General features: G+C 44.0%; 1 protein-coding gene across 4 annotated transcripts in view; it reads right to left on the reverse strand.

Annotated features, from left to right (window-relative positions):
- The window catches only part of SYNE3 (spectrin repeat containing nuclear envelope family member 3), a 102,698-nt gene that overhangs the window by 55,747 nt on the left and 30,324 nt on the right, over positions 1-16,627 (reverse strand). For 3 of the 4 annotated variants that reach the window (XM_065593551.1, XM_065593549.1, XM_065593552.1), the window contains exons 2-4: positions 9,016-9,173; positions 4,502-4,674; positions 3,752-4,061 (exon numbers count right to left, since the gene is read on the reverse strand). In XM_065593551.1, the coding sequence (XP_065449623.1) occupies positions 3,752-4,061; positions 4,502-4,674; positions 9,016-9,159 (627 nt within the window). In that variant the 5' untranslated portion in view covers positions 9,160-9,173. Of the gene's footprint in view, positions 1-3,751; positions 4,062-4,501; positions 4,675-9,015; positions 9,174-16,528; positions 16,608-16,627 lie in introns of all 4 variants that reach the window. The other variant, XM_065593550.1, reaches the window with a different exon arrangement.

Raw genomic sequence — 16,627 nt, forward strand, 5'->3', positions numbered from 1 at the left:
AACCTTTGCCTGGGACAAGCTGTTCAATCAAAATGAAGCAGTCCATGACTTGGAGATTACTGCTGAAAATGTTGCGATCAATCAGGTCATGTGATAATGACACACATTTGAACAGACACAACATTGTGCTAAGCTATCATATGAAAAGCTAACCAAGGGCAGGCTGAAAACCTGCCAGACTGCTAGACGGGGCTGCCTCTGAGTGCAACTTTTAATGAAGAGAAAGACGCTGCCAGACGGGGCTGCCTCTCAGTGCAACTTTTAATGAAGAGAAAGACGCTGCCATTTGCTCTGTCAGGCAACTAATTATTCTTTTCACTGAGAAGCAACACAAAAGGAGCATTAACTCTTGCCTTCTGCAGAAGCACTTGAATAATCAGAGAACATCTACCAGGCAAGATATGGCATGGGAAGGAATGTTTGTATTGACAAGAAAATAACAGATCCCAAGCAGGCTGAGATGAGGAATACTAAGAGATGACATTGTGAAGAATATATGCAGGTTTTTGGTTTCAGGTTCAGACTGGCTTTTGGTGCACCGTTACCCAAGAGATCAAGCATGAAGGTCTACCCCATTCTCTGGCCTCTATGGGTATGTCTACACTGCACACTAAGCCCAGGTCTACGGGACCCAGGCTTGTAGACTTGGTGTTTCCAAATCAGAGTTTGAGTGTTCACACTGCATTGTAAAGCTTGCTTTACAATTGTGGGACCCATGTCTCAGAGCTGTGCTAATATGTCCACACAGCACTACGCAGACCTTCTGACTCAGGTCTGCAGCTTGACCTGGGTCCGCACTGCAAAATGACAGGGCTTGGATCTGAATCACAGCGGGAATCAGGCTTTGACCCACTCCCTTAGCGGGACCCTAAGACCCAGGTCCTGAGTGCTTGCTGACCCGAGTCAGACTGATGTGTGTGTGGACAGAAGTGGGGCTTGGGCTCAAGCCTGAGTCAGAGCCCAGGTTTAGTGTGCAGTGTAGACATACACTATCTGCCACTCTAGCAGCAAACAGGGGCTATAAGTAGCCAGCAAACAACTAAGGGAGAATTCCTGGTGCAGGCATTGTGTTAAGCCACTGCTGGCTCCCTGCAAGCATCGGTACAGGACGTGTGTGAGGGCAGTTGTGGGGCTGGAGACAGAAGAGAATGTATTGGGGCAGAGCTGTACAACATGCTACCATGGCCAATCTGGCTTGCGCTGGAAGCCACAGGGAGCTCTGCAGAGGATGCCATAACTTAGGGGTGCCTAAATTTCGCTAGAGGTTGTTTCAGCCCCTGGAGCAGCCCAGAATTGGGAAGGTGCCAAAAATGACTTCAAGCCACCCTCTGCCACTCTCTCCCCCTAACTCACATGGGATTGTCTGAGAGTAGAATGAAAGACTGTAGGTTTAATTTAAGAGAACCAACAGGAATCAAAATATTTGTGTTTTGCACCAACCTAGATTGAATAAGTGTTGAAAATTTACTTCACTACTGTTCCTGTTAAACAAGAAAGACAGGATGTCTCCGTGATTATTTATATTTAGATTACATTCTTGGTTATTACCAATAACTTTTTTGGGGGGGGGGGAAGGGGGAGGGGATGGAAGAGACGTGTGGAGCGGGGGAGGGAATTGGCTGCTGTGTGTAAAAAATATTACAACAACTGTAATTAAGAGAAATTCTGGTGAATATAATTTTCTATTTGGGAGTGAGAAGGATACTCAGTGGCAGCAAGAAAATATGTTAACTCACCGGAGAAGCAATATCACAGTTAAACCATTTGAGAAATGGAATCCACTTGCTCAGCCTGTGACAGAAACGGACAACTGCACCAGATCTAAAAAAGCTTCTTGAGTACTAGTGAAATTTACAAGTACCAGCAAGCTGTCTCCTGTAGCCAACTTTGGAATTCAGCTGTCATTTGCAATTTACACGTAGTCTGGCTCCCGATCATGAGAGGGGCTGAGACAACTCCTTAGATTAAGGGATCTCTTTCATTCAGTCCTCCCTCCCATTGTGAGAGGTAGCAAGGTTCCTTCAGCTACCATTATTCACTTCCTGGCAAGACTCCCTAGCTGCCTCTAACCTTGGAATTAGCCAGTGAGTCCCTCATTTATTTCAGTCACGAAAACTAATGTTTTCCACCACCCCTTCCACCAGCAGCCTCCAGAGATTTTTCAACTGGATTGTTTCACTTTCTCTTTTGGCGCAAGGTGGCATTTGTAGCTGCTTCAACTGCCTTTTCTAGAGCCTCAGTTAGCTGGAGACATCAGCATGTATTTTACCTAAATACACTGGGCCTGATTCTGATCTCACAGCAGCAACAATCAGTGTAAATCTACACCGGTGTAAAACTAACCTAAGAGATCTGACTCAGGCTCTCCGTATTCAGATAATTTGTTTGAGGGAACTAGCGAGTCCAAATATCAAACTGCACAACACAAATATTAGCTGTTCATGGATTAAGGACAAACCCTTGTTTAGAGGGAAGTCACTAAACATTTAAATTGGGAATCTGGTGAAATTTATAATCCCAAGAGTTGAATTGCCAGGAGCAAAAAGGGGTGTTTTTAATGAATGGATTTACTCTGCAACCTGACTTTGATTAAATGTTTCTTTAGATGTATTTATGGCTAGAAAGTGTGACTGCAGCAGCTGCAGGCACAGAATAGGGGTTTATATTTTTTTAAATATTTTTAATGAACAAGTTCATCCCCATGAAAGATTCTAGCCCTGGAGACTCAAGGCTTCTGTTTCCCATAGAACCACAAACTTCCCCACATTGCCCCTTCAAGGAGACTCCATGCTCCCCTTTGATGATGATTTCTTGGGATGAGAGTGTCCAACAATCACCATGACCACCCAGTCCTTGGTCTGGGTGAAGAAGTGGGAAAGAAGAGCAGGTGTCATGGTTGTACAGGCAGATGACAGAGCTCATGTAACAGAGTTCAGTTTTATTAACACTAGTTGTTTGGATTAGTCAGTTACCAGACACTGGAATGCCTGTTCTTCCCCAAGGCAAATCCAAAGCCACTGATGTACAAAAGCTACTGTACAGGTGGCTAGATAGACCCTAGATATGTCCTTGATCTACTCTCATTTCTCTAGAGTCTTGAGCATCCCTACGTGTAAGCCTCTCCTACCCACCAAAGGCAAATCCTTGTCCCATAGCCAGATCCTTCCCACTGGTTGTGGAAATGAAGGGTATTGTCTCATCTCAAACCTTCACCCAAACCAACTATCAAAGTGAGTCATGGACATGAAAAGGTGAATTATGATGTTGACCACCCTCCTGTCTAATGACCACCGTACCTCTGAAATTGAGGGCAGGTTCAGGCTGGAAAATGAATTAGCATCTATTGAAAATCTTTTAGCTATTAGTGTTGGCTGCCTATTCTTTGTGTTGGAAAAGCATTAACTGCTTGCCAACTCTGTGAGTCTGGATCTGGGGATTTGTGTTATAGCCTCTAATGAGGGTGCAGAGTTGGGATGCTTCCTCATCTCCTTGGATGGATTATTTTGCATCAAGATCACACTGAGATCTTTGATTTACCAAAGGACAGGGAAGCATTTGCTTTGGGATTGTTTGTATTAATCTTGCCCTGTTAAGAACACTCAAACCTTCTTTGCACTATAGATACATTCTTTTCCCATGAACCATATTGGGGAACTCCTAGCTCTCATATCAGAAACACTAACAGTAAATAATGCAGGCTAGTAACTGGTGAGCATCTTAAACCCTCCTCTCTTTTATAGTTGCATTTTACCTGAGCTTCTGCCTTTATTTCTTCATATTCCACCTTCATCTTCTTCTGGACATCCTCATTGACACTCGGGTCACCTATCCTGTTAAACAAGGAAGCAGCTTCCTCCAGCAGCCTTTCCAGCAGGACTGACTGATTTAGGACATCGTTCAGCAGAACCTGGGAGTGGCTCAGCTGCCATTGCTTCTCCTTTAAACCGAGCTGCAGCTCTATGTCAGGCTCCAAGGTAACCTTCATGTTATGAATCCAGGCGTAAAACTCATCCTGGGCTTTCAAGTATTCACTCCAGTGCAGCCACACCCATTCGATACGGCTGTTGGGGAAAGTGACAAACAAGATACATGAGGTTCTCCCAGGACCAGTGAAGAGGGTGAGGAGTGCCAGATGCGTTAAAAAATATTGGCAATAAAGAATCAGATTCTCAGACAGGATAAATCAGCCTAGCTTCATTGACTTCAGAGTGTCACAATCCACTTCCCAGCTCCCCCCGGCTGTGGGAAGAAGTACCCTGTGCTAGCCCTGTGCCTGGCAAAGATTATTTCTCAGGTCATTGGCCTGGCATATTGTGGGTAGATGTAGAGCCAAGGTTCCACCTACTCCCTGCTCCTTTCCAACATATGCATGGGAACCCAGTGAAGGCTCCTCTCTCCCCCCCACAATACAGATAGCCAGAGCGGGGAGTAAGGCGGCATTGTCTGAGAGCATTAGACAATATGTCAAATAGAGTCTTTGTGGAAACAGCATGTGTCCTACCTGTGGCAATGAGTAATGTAGATGGCTGTTTCTTCCCACATGGCTTTAATGTCTTTCAGTTTGGATAGTATCTCATGCTTTTCCTCCTCGCTGATGCAGCGAAGAAGGGCATCTGCTTTCATCAGGACCAAATCCATTTTCAATCGACCTTCTGGCTCCAATGCACAAATTTTCTATTAGAAAACACAAAACTGAAAACATTAAAAAAAAAGAGAGCCTGCCAGTGTAGTTATTGAATTAGAACTTTGTGTTTATATGGAAATCATTACATCCCTGCTGGAAAATGCCTACAACATTTAATAGAAATAAAAACTTTTCTACTGTTTTTTTCAGTATTCTTACAGAATTTAATTAATAGAGAAATATATCCCTGTTGTAAAATAGTTACCACCACCAACAGATAGTAGATCATTCTCTGTTAACTTCTGTAGGTTTTCATGGTAATTTCTACACAGCCCTGTTGGGTTAGTACCTATTAAGTTCTATAGGACTTGCCTGTAACAGCAGTATCTCCACTACTGCTACAGATCTATTGCACTACATAACCACATGACGTCTAATTCACTTTCTTGGAATAAGTGCAGAGGAGACACTATTCATGGGAAACATTGAGCAAAGCCAGTATTGTAAGTTGCACCAGAACATGCCATGGGATCTGCACAAAAAAGCACTTTGTTGCAAATCATAGAAGACACACTTTGAGCCACCCTATAAAAAGATTAGAGAATGATATCTCTGCTATTAAATTCTATTTCTAATTCAAAAACATGTTGTGTATCAGTTAAGGCTCTGGCACATACATGCATACCTAACACAAAACCTACAAGCAAGGAAATGAAAGTTAAGCCATCTATCACTATGTATCTTCTACTCTTCCACCCAGAGACAAACCTAACCCCTAGTACAACCACCCCACACCACACACACCACCTTAATTCTGTCCTAGTAGTGTTGTCAGCCTTCCAGCATCACCTTCCCACTATCACGCAGACCACTAGACTTCCTTTCCCTGCTATTCCTCTGCACAGTTCTGGGAAACCACACTCATTCAAGTTGGGGGAAGGGGTGCCAAAAGGAAAATGTTGAGACACTCAAAATCTGAGGTCATTTTTGAAAATTTAGGCCTAAGTGATTTTTCCAGAGTGATTTGCCTTATTACCATAAATACATCATTTGATTATTTACTTGTAAAAAAAAACAAAAAACAAAAACAGAGCACGGGGGAAAATATAAACCACACCCAGCAAACAATAGAAAGATTCAAAACCAAAACTTAGTCCAGGCTTCAGTCTTATTCCTGCTTGAAATGACATGAGCAACTGAGCCCAAGATAGAGAAAGCTGTGGTTGGAGCTGGCATTTTTTTTTAACGATTGCTTTCTTTGGCCGGCATTTTCATTAGCAAATTAACAGAAAATAAATCATAGTGAGGAAGCCTGAATAAATGCAAGCCAACTGGGAAAGAGGCACTTGGAATGGATGTTTTTATTTAAAAAAAGGCAATGAGTGAAAGAATGAGCAGGCCAGAAGGCGGTATCAGCTGGGTGGCAGAGGAGGAAGAGGGGAAAGAAAGGTAGAACTAATGAAGAGCCACTTGCTTTTTGTTTAATAATAATAATGATGGATTTCCAATATCCAGATTGAAAAAGCTACTATAACAAGGATTTTCTATGCATTATGACCCTGTTCCAAAGTCCAACAAAGGCATCAGCTTTAGATCAGCCCAGGTAAGATCACACAAACCACATAATCTTCATTCTTGTGATCTGTAATGTTGACAGAACCCCTTGATAAACTGTCTCCCACAGCACTGACTTTCCTGAATTCTCTGAATGCATTATGATGTTGTCTGTATCAACATTCCTTAGGCAAAAGGTAAGGGCTGTGCTCATCCGAAAGCAGAAACAAATCCACAATCCAAAATGAAGTAGGAACTTCCAGCCTTTGTGACTGCTATGCAAGTCGGCCCATCACCACCAGCTCGCGGATGAGTGTCTATGCTAGGCCTGGTACATGCTGCAACCCACAATGAACCCCATTTGAAAAAATGGTCCTGAAAATACTGCAATGCCAATATTTAAACCACCCCACCAGGAGTGCCATTTTTCAGTGCTAGTCATCCCAGCTCAAAAACAGAGGGGGTTCAAAGATGTGGGGGCAAACATGACTAGATACACAGAAAGATGTTCATCTGAAGAGAAACAGAGAAGGCTGTTTCATTTAGAGAACAGGCCTATCACAGGGAAATATGAGAGATGTATAGAAAATAAGCTAGTGCGATGGGGTATACAAACCCCACACTGGGGAACACAGGGTTAATGAGCTATTGTGGGCTCAGTTGGCCCTGCCTTGCCACACCTGAGAGAGATGTCAGACTTGAAGGGAGGATTTTAAAATGGTAAAACACGGCACAGCTAGTGGCAGAGCAGGCCTTGTGGGAACTCCTCAGATCAGTGCGGCCCAACAGCCAATCCCTGATGGAAGGGACGACTCGATGCTGATCCACTTTTGCTGGGACTGTTCTTCCATGTTAGCCTGTGAGCCTCGTCGGGGCCACAGGAGCTTTACAGAAGCCTTCAGAAGAAAGAGCCTTACGACTCCTGTGGGACAATCCATTTGTGTTCATTCTTTTTGCAACCCTGAAAGGAGCAGCCTGCCCAGGGCTCAGCCAGAGAAAACTTGTTTTTGTACACTGAGTACCTCTTGTGACTAGACTGGCACAGTGGAACACTCAGGCGTCTCAGAGCAGAGGCCCAAGTGAGTGCAAAGGCCCAGCCTGAGGGTGCCCTGGTGATAGTAGTCTCAACCTACTGCCCCACTATAATAATGAATGGTACAGCTGGGGTAGATAGGAGCAGCCAGTTTTCTCAGTGTACAAAAACAAGGGATATCGAATGAAATTGGAAGGCAACACAATTAAAATGGCTAAAAGGAAACACTATTTTTTAAACACACAAGGCATAATTCATCTGCCACCAGATCTGAGGACAAGAGATTAACGGGATTATACAAAATATTATGTATCTATGTAGATAATGCGCAGATTCACAGTTCCATTAAAAGGATGAGAGCTATAAACCCACTAACTGACAGGGTTTAGGAAGAAATTTGCCCTACAGACAGATTATTCCCTAACTGTCCATCCCTGGGATTCCGGTACCTTTCTCGATAGCATCTGGTGTCACCCAGGGATTCTCAGAACCCAAAGCAGTGATAACTTACTGTCCCTCTCTAGGTAGGGTCAGGAATAAATCAACACACACACACACACTCTCTCTCTCTCTCTCTCTTCAAAACAAGTATATTTACCTACAGTTAAGAAATGATTTTGAGGAATCAGTGCCCAGCCTCCCAGGGGCCCCCACCTTCCAGCTAGCTGCTGGGGAACTTAGCTGTCAGATCTGAGCCCAAAAGAAAGCTTCCTTGAAATGTTCCAAAGCATATTCTTTCATCTAATCTTTTATAGCTAAACTTCAAAGCACACAACCTATAGTGACTCCTACTGGGTCACCAATTCTCCTAATTTCAGCAAAACTAGTCATTATCTCTTATCATCAAAACATTTCTAGTCAGAACAATGTGTCTGGGGCACTTAAAACCTAGGTCACTATTCACTCACTCTCTTCCACACTTGTTAACTTTCTGCTCCATCTTCCCATTCTGATTAAAAAACTGCAAGTATGCAGCTGTCTTACCTTGCCTCATAAAGGCCAAAGATTTTGCTAGCTATGTGATGTTTGGTTTTCAGCTGGGAGTGGCTGAACATACAAAACTGCTGACTGCGTCATTATCAAATTCTGGGGTAACAACGGCATTGTCCCATCAGAGACGTGGGATGAGATGGGCTACTGGTCTCATCTGGTAGCATCGTTTCCTGCACTGCATTGAGTGGTTGCAAACCCCAGCCTTGTGATTGCGAAAAGCAACTAAACTTCCACTTTAGCATGCACAAATGAATGAGTGCTGGGAACAGCAGCTGAGATAGTTTGGTAAATCAGGATTGCTCTTAGTCTTCCAAATACACATGAAAAGTCTGGAAGCATCTAATCTAACAGCAGGATGCAAACCTCCCTGCCCCCATCCCTCCACACACATTCTATTTCCTTTTTTTATGACAGCAATAAGTGGCTTGCAAAAGAAGAAGCTGGAGAGAATGCTAAAGTGATCCTGCCCAAATGGGAGCAACCTTACAGCTAATGAGGTTATTTTCATGCCGAATCCAGGGCCGGCGCACTCCATTAGGCGACCTAGGCGGTTGTCTAGGGCGCTACAATTTGGGGGATGGCGACCGCAGCAGTATTTCGGCAGCGGGACCTTCCGCCGCCTCTGAGGGGGCCGCATTTCGGGGCGGGACCTTCCGCCACCTAGGGCGGCAGAAAAGCTGGCGGCGCTCCTGGCCCTATCCCACCTTGATCGTCTCCTAATGGAAACTTCTCCATGACTCCTGGCAGTCCCTGCAGTGCCAATGCCACTTGTGAATATGTCTCTCAGAAAGGAGGATCAGTCTTCCCTTACCTCAGTCTCTCTTAGCCTGGCTTCCAGGGCAGACCGAGGTCCCTTGGTGTTGTCATTGATCCGCAGTCTCTCCTGGATGGCTTTCATCCAAGCTTCTGCATTCTCCACACTTGTGTCAAATTCATCCTGGGGCTGCTGAGTCATCGCATTAGAGGAAACTGAAAAGATAAAGAAATGAGGAATTAAAAACAAACAAACAAACAATTCTTTTATCAGGAAAGTCTCTCACAGTCTTAAGCAGCAGGGAAAAAAGGAAAATAACTTTACTGATCTCTTTTTGATTAATGGCATCAAAATCCACAACCCACAGTAGTCCTAAATCTCTATGTGAGATTCAGCAGAGGGGAGTATGGAATAAAAGCTCAAACTCAGAGCTCCTAAAATGAAAGTATACAAGGGAACAAGATGAAGTTGGGACACTCCTTTAAGCTCTGTGATTTGGGCTGACATTCAAAGGGATAAGAGTCACTGCATTTATTTGAAAACCAAATTAGGTTAATTTGGTGCTTGTGAAATGTACCAGACTGAACACTAACGTCCTTTGTGTTTTCACAGAACATGCACAGCACAGTCAGCGGGAATATAAATATGTCCATCAACATGACTCTCTCTCAGCCCATTTAGGGCTCAGCCCTGCAAGGTACTGAGCACCTGGCTCTGACCTAGCCAAGCACTTGCGTGTGTGCTTAACTTTAAACATGAATTGTCTCAATGAAGTTGACCAGATCAAACCAAAATACTCAGCACCTTGCAGTTAATCCTCTCTGCTGAAACTTCTAAGGAGGCTGACAACACTGGTCTACAATTTTTGAGACGTCGTCTGCTTCAGAGATAAAATGTGCTATTTATTATGTATTTTGATGTGCTGAATTCAAATATGACAATTAAAACAACTGATTGGCTACCGTTGCTAAGATATTTAAGTTTTTACATTTTATGTCTATGTATATTGTGTAGATAGTAGAGTTTTAATCATAAATTGTAAACCTAGGTCTTTTCATGTGTTTATGGTTGCTTTACATGATAATATTTCACCTGTCCTGTTTATGTAACACTTTAAAAATCACCAAAAGGGTTATATAAATAAAATTTATTATGAAACAAAAGGCAAAAAACTATTATGTACATAGTTTAGTCCTATTCAGTGTCTACTCGGCGCTTCTTGGCTTGTCTCTTGTATTCATTAAATGGAGCATCTCTTGTCACTGTCCAGCAATAGTCTGCAAGCATTGATGGGCTCCATTTGCCCTGATAGCGTTTCTTCCCTTTATAACTCACTTATCCTCCGCCATTCCCAAGTCAAGGGTCGTATATACTGACCCAATAGCATATCTTGAAAACTAGAGCCAATCAACAATTTTAAGCATCATTTTCGTTCTCGGTGACCCAGAATTAGTAAAGTTTGACTACATTTATTTCAGAAGCATTTTGGCTGTACAGCAGTGATCAGAGCAAGTTGTGGTGATGGTTTTGTGATACGGACCCCATTCCTGCAGGAACCGGGCTGAGACAGCTAACACAGATCACTAGTCAGTCATCAGATGAGAACATCTTTCAGTGCCTGTGCACTTTGGGTGGATTTGAACTGGGGACTTATAGATAAAAGGCCCAGTGGACCAGATCCAAAGTCAATATAAAGAGGCTCCTGGAGTTCAATGGGTTTTGGATCAAGCCCTACACCCACTGCCAATGCCTGCCAGCCAGTTTCTCCTTAATGAAAATGTCACACCTATTTGTTATCCACAATTGAATGTCTTTCTTTAAAGGTCTAGAGATAATTACTGAGGCCCCATTTTTGTCACATTACTCTGACCAATAGTACTTTACTCTGGAAGCGTTCCCACTGATTTCCATGGGACTGCTCCCACGCAGTCCAGTACTGTGCAACGTGAGCAAGGGAAGGCAGAGTATGGCCCTTGGTGAATCCAGCCCAGGATTTCTGATTACATCTTGAAATTGGAAGACACCCTGATCATAACCACTGGCGGGGGGGAGGGTGACCTGTTTATGTCCCCATCCCCCACTTTCACTACATACCCCCACTCCTCCCCTAGCTTTTCATTAGCCTGCTGCTATTCCTCTCAGTGTGGTGGCAGGGCGTGCGCATTCTCACACGCTTGTCACAGCTGGAGCGGCACCCTGAATCAGGGGCCAAATGTGCATTCCTCTGTGCCCATGGGGGTAGCTGTGCTGGAGAGGGGATTCTCCTTAGGCAAGGGAGCAATACTGCTACTACCCTCCACTGAGGGTTCTCCTGGTGGAGGGCACAGGCCAGGGCTTCGTGAGAGCCCACAAAGGCAAAGCCTGCCCAGGGGAGACACTGACTCGCTCCATTTCCCAGCCAGCCTGAGCCATGTGTACCCTTGGTAGTTGTGGCGGCTGGGTCCAAGCTCCACAATGAAGCAGGGGATGTGGGCGGGTTGGGCTGCTACTCTCTCACTTCTACTGGGCCCGGTTTGACAAGCTTACCTACCTAGCAGACAAGGTTCACATAAGGACTGGGTGTGCCACTGCTCAGCGGGGGCGGTGGAAGGATTGTGTGTGGGAAGGATTTGGCCTGCCTAGGAAGCCTCTAGGAAAGGAAATGGGTAGTCCTAGGTTGCACAAACCCTCCTATGACAGAACCAGGAGTGAACTCATTCTCAAGGTGCTGGCCAACTGAGAACTCTGGCTTGGAAAATCAAACCTAGCTCTCATAGAAACAGTTTAAGAAATATTTGGCAGCAAGGCTGGACAACAAATGGTCCTATCTTATATATGTTCTATGAGTTGTCCAAACCATCTGGCCACACATGAAGGAGGACTTGTGGGCTTCAATGAGGACTGAGGCACTGCTCATGCTACTCTGGGTAGTTTAGTTTGAGGGATGAGCCAGAGGCACAGTACCACAGATACTTGAGTCTGGTGTGGCTCGAACAACCTCCCATCTGAGATCTATAGAGGTGTCTCTTGGAACCGTTTTTGTATAAAGATTCTAATTTATTTATGTATTAATTTATAAAGCACATTGATAATGAAGAAATCTGTGCCAGCATATGCGAGTAATAATTAATCATAAGAAATAAAGGTGTAAATAACAGAGCACTGAACAAAGCAGTCACCCCCTGTGGGACAGGCAAAAGAGAGGAGAATATTCCAAGATACTGAGAGATAGTCTATCTGGCTAACGCAGGCCAGCTTCTCAAATATATCCAGGGGTTATAAAAAGTATTTGAGGGCTGAGTCTGAGTAATTTGGTAAGTGGAAAATAGAGATGGCCAAGACCGGACCCATTTAGCTGATCCACTTTTCCGATCCCTACCTCGCCCCTCCCCACAGCTCTGACCTCCTCTCTTCCCCTCCAAAAAAACAAACGTTGGCCATTTAAATAAATAGGGATCGGGTCAGAAACAACCCTGATTTTACCAATAAAATACTGACCCAGATACTGAGCTGTGGCTAAGTTCTGCTCAGCACAGCTCAGGACAAAGGATGCAAAGGTAGCTTAATCACACATGTGCACCCGCATGGCCATGGACCTACCGGGCTGTCCAATCCCTTGTATAAATTAGAGCAGCCAGAGGCACCGTTCTGACTGCAGGGGATCATTGGGGCATAGGGATGCCTGGCTGTGCTCTTATTTCCCTGGCCATACCCCTGCACAATCGCCAGAATGGTGCTGGTGTAGGAGCTGTTCTGCATCACCTGAATAATCCCTTATCTCAGGGATTCAGTGCAGGCTCAGCTGGGTTTAGGGTCAGAGCAGCACCTGCCAAGATTGGTGTAGGCATACCTGGTTCTGTCTCAGAACAGGGGGGTGGACAAGATGACCTCTCAAACCCCTTCCAGCCCTACATTTCTATGAAACCAGCTTTCATGTACCAGAGGATCTGGCCCTTTATCTTCATTGCGTTCTCTGAACTTCCTGAAGTATTTTTTTTTTGTTAAATTTATGCATCCAGTTTAACTATCTTTCAAATAGGTTTAACAGTCCTCATAGGGTATTGTGAGGTTTAATTAGTTAGTGTTTGTAAAGCACTACTGAGATCCTTCAAAGTCACTCTAAGTGCAATGTATTTTTGGCAATATTATCATTATTTTTCCAAGTTTCCCAATACACATTTTTTCTCCCTGCAAAGCCATTCCGCTTTTCCTAACGTAACACATTTTTCACAATCGATCCCTTTCTTAAACATACTTTTAAACCAAACATTTATAGTGCACTCGCTTTTAAATGGTTTCAGTATGTCTTGAATTCCTGTGCTCATGTACTACTTGACTCACTTCCAGAACCAAGCTCTCCGAGAAATAAAAAGAGAGGGAAAGAAAAGTGCTCCAGGAAAGTTAAATCACTCGCCATTAGGGACAGTATTTTCCAATTATTGAAATACTTCAAGCTTTTCATAACTCTTTCCATTTGGAAGAGATCAGGGTTCTGGGTTTGCACATGAGAAGTGTTTTTAAAACACTGCAGTGTGTCAAATTTTATACAAACGCACAAGTGTGGAAGCTATTGTGGGAATTGTTTGGTACTTGGGTCCTGGGGTAATTTAATAACTGCTCAGCTGGCCTGGATAGTGTAAGGAGAGTTCTGAGAGAGAGAGACAGTTGTATAGGAGCACAAGTCTTTCGAAGTGGAGATGGAATTAGCATATAGTACTGTAGAAGCGACACATCAATCTCCACGATTCCAAAGCTGAGAGTTCTTGGCATACTAATAATTCTACAGCTCTCAGTCATGCTATTATTAGCACATACATCCCTAGATAAGGGACTAGATTATTTCAGTGGGAATCATACCAACAGCAGAGCTAAATTCGGTCCAGTTTGAGTAAGTGGAGAAACTCGTGAAATTCTAGTAAGCATTAGCTGTATCCCCAGCAATCTGCAGCTTCACCATTTTTGGGGTTCAGGACATTAACCTTAGCACCTTGAACATCTTCCCAAGGCAGTTTTTTCCTGTACTATTTGTGGTGAATGTTTATGACCATCAGAAATTGTTTGTCCAAACTAATGTACTGAAGAATAAACACATGCTGGATGTTCTTGGAACAATCACTTTCATTTCCTGCTTAAAGTTAATGGCTATAGCCAAATGGTTGTCACACGGGTGGCAGGGTGTAGAGCATTTACTTGCAGCACTGCCATTTCCTTTCGTCTCCTCTCCAAACAATATCCACTCTCAAGGGAAACCCATAGCTACTTGACAAACCCAACTGCCACCACGTGATCACAACTACTACTTTTCAGTGTAACTGACACCTACCACATGTCACTGAACATCAGAATGATAACACAATTTGTTGGATCTGTTCACCAGCTCACAGCGAAGCTAATTCTTTCCAGCACACAGATCTGTTTTAGGCTTGGTCTACATTAGAAAATAAGGTCAGTTTAACTACATTGGCCAAGGGTGTGAAAAAGCCACACCACTGAGCAGCATAGTTAAGCTGACCAAAGTCCCAGTGTAGACAGTACGAGGTCACAATGGAAGAATTCTTCCATCAACCTAGCTACTGCATCTCAGGAAGGTGAAGAAGTGAGCTGTAGCCCACGAAAGCTTATGCTGAAATAAATTTGTTCGTCTCTAAGGTGCCACAAGTACTCCTGTTCTTTTTTCAGGAAGGTGGATTATCTAACTGAATCCCTCTTGTTGTCATAGGTAGCAGCTACACTCAAGTGCTGCAGCTGTGCCGCTGTTGTGTTTTAAGTGTAGACAAGCCCTTAAACTCCAGTGGGAATAAAATATAAATGTAATTAATAAGATTGGGACTTTTCAGCTTGGAAAAGAGACAACTAAGGGGGGGGATCTGATAAAGGCCTATAAAATCATGATGGGTGTGGAGAAAGTAGATAAGGAAGTGTTATTTATTCCTTCTCATAACACAAGAACTAGTGGTCACCAAATGAAATGAATAGGCAGAAGGTTTAAAACAAACAAAAGGAAGTATTTCTTCACACAATGCACAGTCAGTCAATCTGTGGAACTCTTTGCCAGAGGATGTTGTGAAGGCCAAGACTATAATAGGGTTCGAAAAAGAACTAGATACATTCACCGAGGATAGGTCCATCAATGGCTATTAGCCAGGATGGGCAGGGATGGTGTTCCTAGCCTCGGTTTTACCAGAAGCTGGAAATGGGCGACAGGGGATGGATCACTTGATGATTACCTGTTCTGTTCATTCCCTCTGAGGCACTTGGCATCGGCCACTGTCGGAAGACAGGATACTGAGTTAGGTGGACCTTTAGTCTGACCCAGTATGGCCGTTCTTATATAATATCCCTTCACTTTATAAACCTAGGCCTTGGCTACACTTACCCGCTAGTTCGGCGGCTGGCAATCGAACTTCTGGGTTCGACTTATCGCGTCTAGTCTGGACGCGATAAGTCGAACTTGGAAGTGCTCGCCGTCGACTGCGGTACTCCAGCTCGGCGAGAGGAGTACCGCGGAGTCGACAGGGGAGCCTGCCTGCCGAGTGTGGACCAAGGTAAGTTCGAACTAAGGTACTTCGAACTTCAGCTACGTTATTCACGTAGCTGAAGTTCCGTACCTTAGTTCGAATTAGGGGGGTAGTGTAGACCTGGCCCTACTTTTACACTTCCATAACTTCCAGTTCTAAGAAGCTATTTGCAAAAGTGTGGACCAATAATTCTCCTCTAAAAGGAAGCTGGACTTGTAAATAAATCAGAGCTGAGCTCCAGGGTTAATCCCTTTTCACTTCAGGGGTGGCAACCAGCAGAACTGGATGCAAGTTTTTAAAATTTTGACATTTTAAATCTTCAAAATTTCAAAGTTTTAATTTTTGGGAGCGGGAGGGGGGGAAAGAAGATGCTTTTCCTTTTAATTGCAAAATCTCCCACTCCCCTTTATTCTGCCACCTCGCTCTAGTAGACATTATCCTGCTGTAATTCAGCCAGATTAGTAAAATGCCGGGGTAAGTAAGGGCACTTCTAATTTATTTTTATGACCAGTGAAATACTGTACAATATCTATCTTAGGTATTTATATGGCCCCCATCATCACATGATCTGAGTCCCTCACAATCTTTAACGTAGATATCCTCACAACATCCCTGTAAGGTAAGGCAGTGCTATTCAGTAGATGGGGAACTTGTTATAATATGTATAACAAACAGCCGCCAGGGGGAGCAGGCAGATAATCAGATAAGGAAATGTGTGGCTGTTCCAGGTTGTGGTAGGTGCGTTGTTGGAAACTGCTGGAACTGTGGGTCTGTGGAGCTACTGCAAAGTTATATACTTGTTGCCTGAATAAACAGACAGTTAATACTCAAAGAAGCTGGAGTGCATACAGCTTACAACACAACAGAACTGAGGCACCGAAAGGCTAGGTGACTTGCCCAAATCACACAGCAAGTCTGTAGCAGAACTGGGAATTGCACCCAGGTCTCCCAAGTCCTAGACTAGTGCTCTCATCCCTGGACCATCATTCCTCTAATATGCTAGTAGGGAATCCTCAGAACTAAGCGTATCTTCTCCTTCTGCAATTGCCAGTAAAAGGTAACTAGTAGCCTACCTGCAACCTTCAGATTGTGAACTCGGAACCCCTCCTGGTGAAACTGTCCAGACTAGATTTCCAATTTCTGCTCAGCTCCCTAAAATAAGAGGTACACCA

Source organism: Chrysemys picta, chromosome 4 (assembly GCF_011386835.1).
Source record: "Chrysemys picta bellii isolate R12L10 chromosome 4, ASM1138683v2, whole genome shotgun sequence".
Taxonomy (NCBI): domain Eukaryota; kingdom Metazoa; phylum Chordata; order Testudines; family Emydidae; genus Chrysemys; species Chrysemys picta.